The sequence below is a fragment of the Cynoglossus semilaevis genome, chromosome 14 (assembly GCF_000523025.1).
Source record: "Cynoglossus semilaevis isolate Cse_v1.0 chromosome 14, Cse_v1.0, whole genome shotgun sequence".
Classification (NCBI taxonomy): domain Eukaryota; kingdom Metazoa; phylum Chordata; class Actinopteri; order Pleuronectiformes; family Cynoglossidae; genus Cynoglossus; species Cynoglossus semilaevis.
This window is the reverse complement of record NC_024320.1, coordinates 11,030,851-11,036,850: the sequence shown is the minus strand read 5'-3', so window position 1 is coordinate 11,036,850 and position 6,000 is coordinate 11,030,851. Positions and strand designations below refer to the sequence as shown.

General features: G+C 38.3%; 1 protein-coding gene across 4 annotated transcripts in view; it reads right to left on the bottom strand.

The window, feature by feature from the left end:
* LOC103389576 (receptor tyrosine-protein kinase erbB-4) overlaps positions 1-6,000 on the bottom strand; it is a 226,784-nt gene that overhangs the window by 65,385 nt on the left and 155,399 nt on the right. For all 4 annotated transcript variants that reach the window (XM_017038635.2, XM_017038634.2, XM_017038636.2 and 1 more), the window contains exons 6-10: positions 4,421-4,539; positions 3,614-3,755; positions 2,732-2,845; positions 1,196-1,322; positions 625-698 (exon numbers count right to left, since the gene is read on the bottom strand). In XM_017038635.2, coding sequence (XP_016894124.1) covers positions 625-698; positions 1,196-1,322; positions 2,732-2,845; positions 3,614-3,755; positions 4,421-4,539 — 576 coding nt within the window. The remainder of the gene's footprint in view (positions 1-624; positions 699-1,195; positions 1,323-2,731; positions 2,846-3,613; positions 3,756-4,420; positions 4,540-6,000) is intronic.

Below are 6,000 nucleotides of genomic sequence, written 5' to 3'. Positions count from 1 at the left end.
ATGGTATAATGGCCTGTAGTTTTTACACAAGAAACTGTGACAGTGGAGAAGAAAAACAAGCACATAACAAAAAGAGAGAATCATTTAAGAAAATGACCTAAAAATAAAATTCCATTGTAAGCTGAAGATGTGTTCAGAGTAGATGACATATGCTAATTAACAGGATGGATTAACTGTAATATTCTTTACAATTTGTGTGGATGTGTGTGGTCGCACTTGCCTTTAATGACAGATTATATCAAATTAGCGTCTGAGGGAAAGGCATTAAACGGATGGAGCGGAAGCGCTGGAGTGGTATGGTCGTCGCTCTTTCTTATTGCTTGGGTTTTCATTATGAAAATGCAGTTTCACTCCATTAGCTGTTTGGCTTAACTGCAACTTACAGTTTAATATGACAAAAGGGTTTGTATATGTGAGGTATCGCTCATCCCTTATGGCCTCTTAAAGCTAATGGGTAAATATACACTCAGGTACACATACACACATTTACTGCCATTCTCTGCAGGTTGTTAACATTACTCTTTCAGCTTACACCTCTGAGTCTCACACACGCTCAGACTCAACCACCCTCACCCCCCGTGGCCACTCCCGCTTTCCCACGGTGACCCCCTTAGGCAGTTTCACCTGTTATTTCTTTCACAGTGCGGAACACATTGAGGCGCTCGGGGTCCAGAGCTCCAATACCATGGTACATGTCCCTGTAGCAAAAACACAATAAGCAAAATATTAAAACTACTAAAAAATTACTAAAAAACCAAAACATTTTTTTGTAACAATAAATGTTTCCATTGTTATGTGTATATAATGTATGATTATTTGTATATATTACTTTTTTATCCAGTTAAACGTACATTTAATTTGATTTTGTGGTCAAGCAATTTTTATATTTCCACAACAGTGACTTAAATTACAAAAGAGCAAAAAAAAAAAACTACCGTACACATTAATCAACATTAATGATGATTAATTATTCACTAAAGATAATGGGTAATATGAAGAAGTCTTTTGACCATGAAAAAGATCAACATTTCTTTTGTTTGTATTACCATATAAATAATAATTTAGAGATTAGGTCATAGCAGTTCCGATGGCTCAGTTTAGTTCAAAAACTGGAAAACCTACATAGGATTTATTTCAAATACTGCTTTCAAAATGTAACATGTGAATCTAATGACTTCAGGTCACAAACACATACCCCTTGATGCCAGTAATGAGAAAGATGAGGTTGCCATTGATTTTAGTGCAGTTGACAAACTTGTCAATGTTGCTGGCGTCCACTGTTTGTGCTGTTTGCAGGCTGCCTGTGCCGATTCCATCACACACTAAGACAAAAAGACAAGAAACAAAAACGGGAGGAAAAAGTAAGTAAGAAATTACAGATTATTTCACTCTATTAATATTTTCGCAGGATTTCAGATTTTCATGCCGTCCTTGTAATGTTCAGACTTATTCAAGTGAGACTGCTCTTGGCTATTATTTCCCCACTCTTTTATATAAATATACCCTGGTCTTTGTTGCGTGGAAAGAGGCCGTGGCCCCTCTCTATAAAAGCACTGGCAAATCCACAGCCAATTCCTGCCTGTAATGAATCCATTACATCTGCATTAATTACACTTGCAGTCTTAGTGCAAGCCAAGTAATTTCTGACAGAAACAAGAGGGCTGGAGAGATGATGAATAAGGTTAGCATTAAGCGGTGCAACCACATTTTGATAGTGATTTATACCAGCCAATTCCATATCTGAAATGTTAATTTGTTATCATTTCCCGTGGTTCCGCAGGCTATCCCTCATTAACCCCTCCCTGCTGTGTGAAGATGTAATCAAGAGATTAGCTAATCAATGTGCACCGTGGCCGCTCTACGCGTCTTCCCTCCGAAGGGAGGAATTACCTCTGTGATGGATCCTCTGTAATGGAGTAATAATGCCAAGTTTCACACTGAGCATTTTAGGATTTCTGAGGATTATTCTTATTCTTAAATTACAGAAGGTCGGAAAAACATTTTACAACACATAAAATATTATATAATAAATAACAGGTATATTTATCATATTATATATCATATTGAATAAAAAAAAAGGTTGTAACAGGGCGTTAAATTGGTTACATTAGTGACATTACGGTACGACTGAGCTGACTGTTTCACAACAAATTCAATTCTCTCCAGCTCTTCTTACATAATTCTTGTGGGCTCTTGTTGATCCGCAGTCATCACTAATAGCTTTAAGCTACTAGATTAAAATGGTTCACTCCAGCAAGCTCTTCTGAAAGCAGTAAATTCAGTGCTGTGATTGATTGGAGGAGCACGAGTGAATTCCTTTGAACTTCGCTTTTCTTGAACTTCTCACAAACACCACTTTTATCACTGAGAACTTCTCGTTCAAGGTCTTCTCCCAGAGACTGCGACGTTAAATACAAGTACAAATACAATTCTAAAACAGACTCTAATGGAGTTGAAACTGCAAAAAGGTCAATATTTTTAACATGTGTTCTAAATTACAATTAGATTTTTCTTTTCATCCTTTTTTTCTGTTTTTACTGTGCAGACTAAGACTGCACCATGGACACTGTTTCTGGGCCTTTAATTACCTTTAATTTAGCTCTAAATTCATTAATATTTGTAATTATGAATGGAATTCCGACATATGTAGAGAACCCGCTGTAATTAACAGAATCTATAGTAACAGATCAATATTAGGCACATTTATATATGACATATAGTAGTGCTTTACCTTTTGGACAGATGTCTGTGCAGGGGATGCACATCTTGATGCGGTTCTCTTCCACTTCCATCTTGTTGCTGGGACATGCTCTAACACAGGAGCTGTGGTCCACCACAAAGTTATCTGTCAAAGTCAGAGGTAAATGTGAGTGTTCCGTCTCACAGATTAGATGCTGTAGTGATAATATGCTGTTAGCTAACTGTTTAGTAAGACCTACCAGGAACCTAATCAGGTTAAAGCTTCAGAGTTTAATTGCATTTATCTCCTAATCCAGGAAAATGGATCATTATTCAATGGCATTTGTATAATTATCTAAACTAATTCGTCTTTATTGCTGAGAAGAAGTAATGAAACCAATTAGTGCTCCGTGGCAGAAGAGGAAAAGTGCAACTGGGGACTTATCATCTGATGATCAGTGGGACTTAAATATTCAATCTGTGATACAGCCTCACTTCTTGCTCTCTGGAATTAGTGCTGGGCTACAGTACGATGTCGATAAAGGAAAAGGAGGTGAGATTCATTGTATTCAGACTGCAACAAATGGTGCAGCAATGAGTCGATTGAAACAAACATTTTTAATGAGTTATTTCCCTTGTTTACAAATAATTGCTGAGTCTCGTCTCAGGATAAATAGGAGGATGAATTCTTTAGCCGACACCACTGCACAAACAGTAAAACCTATTCCTAAAAATGATCATGAATATTGGTGCAAAGTGAAATGACACTAAACATGTGGACTAGGCCTCAGTGAGTCAAGCCTCCAGTCCTCAGTGACTGTAGTTTATGAATGTGATGGAACAGGAGTCGGCCATCGAGGGTCAGCTCAGAAATGGGATTTGTGACCAACTTCTGGAGCGCGGCCCTGGACTGGTGATGTTTCTGAAGACTCACGTGGACATTTCTTGACGCAAAATGCTCCATAAGTGTATTTGGCTCTTGGGTTGTGCTCCAGCTGGAAGGACATAGGGTTGTAGACAAACGGCTGAGGGCACTGGGTCACGCAGGCCCCGCTGTCGTTGAAGTTGGTGCAGGCCTGGGAGATTAAAAACAGGATGGTTGTTGGACGTTACTTTGACTGGAAACATTACGACAAGGTGTGTGTGTGTGTGTGTGAGTGTGTGTGTGTGTGAGACACAGAGTGAGTGTTTTTCTTATTTTTGTCACATATTAGAGCAACATATCATTTTTATGACAGACGGTTACACGTGGAACATTAGGTGCCACTTTGGACGGCAAACTGGGAGAAATCCTACAGCCTCGGTTTCACACACAGCTCTGATGTAAAGTGGTGAAATGTTTTCCCATAATCCCCATAAGTGTTTTGTCATCTGAGGCTACAGGATAAAGCTGCAGTAATTGGATTAGATGAACCCTTCTGTGAAATACAACTACAATATCATCTCTGCTTCTGTGTGTGTGTGTGTGTGTGTGTGTGCGCGCGCACTCGTCACCAGCGTGCCTGTTCGTAATACAGAAAGAACCTGCATTGGTATTAATTAAAACAATGAATCACCAATTTGATCTTTAATGGGAGACACTGCCATCGACTTTTAAATCCCTGTGTAACGACAAACAAATTGTTTGTTGTTAAACAAAGTAGATCATTTTGGCAGGGATTATGGCAGACATATTTTGTTTTTGGATTTAAATGGAAGACAGAAAGAAGGGGTTAGACTGTGTGCACAAAGTACCACTTACAAAGCAGTCTGTGTCCTTGGGACCTGAGCAGCCGCCGGCACACTCACGATGGCAGCAATCGCTGACGTAAGGCCCGTAGCATCGGCCGTCACACTGCTCAGCACACACCGTCTTTGTCACTGCGCAGGAAGTAAAGACGTTTAATTTAAGAACCAACACACGCTCAGTAACATTGCACTGCTGAATGTTTTGTAGTCAATTCTGATAAAGGGGGTGGCCAATGTAAATACCACACTTTTGGTATTTTGAGTTCACAGACTTGACTAACTAAATACAAAAGAACAATAGTCTGAAGGTATAATATATATATAATAGAGTAGAGTAGGGCTAATATATAGAAGGTATAAAAATATAGGGTTACTACATCACTTTAGCTACCTGCTACTCATCTGTGTACCTGCACTAAGGAGAGTAATACATAAAAACACCACTACCAACGCTAATGTGAGCACTTAAACTACCTTTGAAAGTTCGGCTAATTCTGCTATAAATGCTAATTTGACTCTTACTGCTACCAATGCTAATGTGATAACTTTTGCTACTAAGGAAAATTTAGCTAGATCGTTTGGAACTTTGCTTACCTACGCTAGTTTAGCTTACCTATGCTGTTCTCTGTAGTTTTTATGCCGTTGTTGGTACTTCAGATAATTCTGCTTTACATATTACTTTCACTCCTTCTGCCTATGCTGCTCATTTAGAAACTTCTACCTCGAATGCTAATATGACTACTTTTTTTACATATGCATACTTGGGTTCCTTTGCTTTTTCCTGCTAATACGGCTAAACATGGCTACTAAATATTACTAACACCTCTGTGCCTGAACCAGTTAGAAAATGTGCTTTAAATTTGAGACACAATAGAAAATAAGCACAATCAAATTTTCACACTGAGTAAAGTCTTTTTTTTTCATTTCATGTTGCATTTAGACAAAATCTTAACTATAACTAGGGTGGAAACTAAATGTGTAGCTATGCTTTTAAAGAGCTTTACAGTGTGATACAAGGGCCTTAGTACTAATCCTTTTATGATATTTTCTTGCTACAATCCCAGTTTACCCAATGTGTATTCTGGCTATAAAAAATAAGGCCAAGAGAAACTCCCATGAAGCTTTGACGTATTTCTTGTTGTTCAATCTCCTGTAAATATCAGGGGAATGAGCCTTTTCTACTTTAAAAACAAAACTAAAAAAAAAACTCTCTCAGTGTTACTGGTGCAAAACAAACACTAATGTGTTTTGTGCCAATTGTATTATGAGTTTCTGCTGTACTTTTGCTAAAAAAAGGGCCTCCCGCAAATTATTGGGACAGTGGAAGAAATAGCAGCCAGCAAGTCAGCAGGAGCTTGAAGAGGAGGCATTAAAAACTGCTGCGCTCACTATCTGCCATGTTGGGAACATAATGATGCAGTAGAAGAGGGAGGCAGTGAAAAAAAGTCAAAGACAAAGCTGTGTACTTTTAAGAATGTGTTTTTCAGAAAACAAATAGGGAAAGCATCTTGTTGTTGTGTGGAGAACTAAGAAATTAACTGTATTAAGTCATGCTAGCATTGTTACATTTAAATACTTAGTGGAATGTGATGC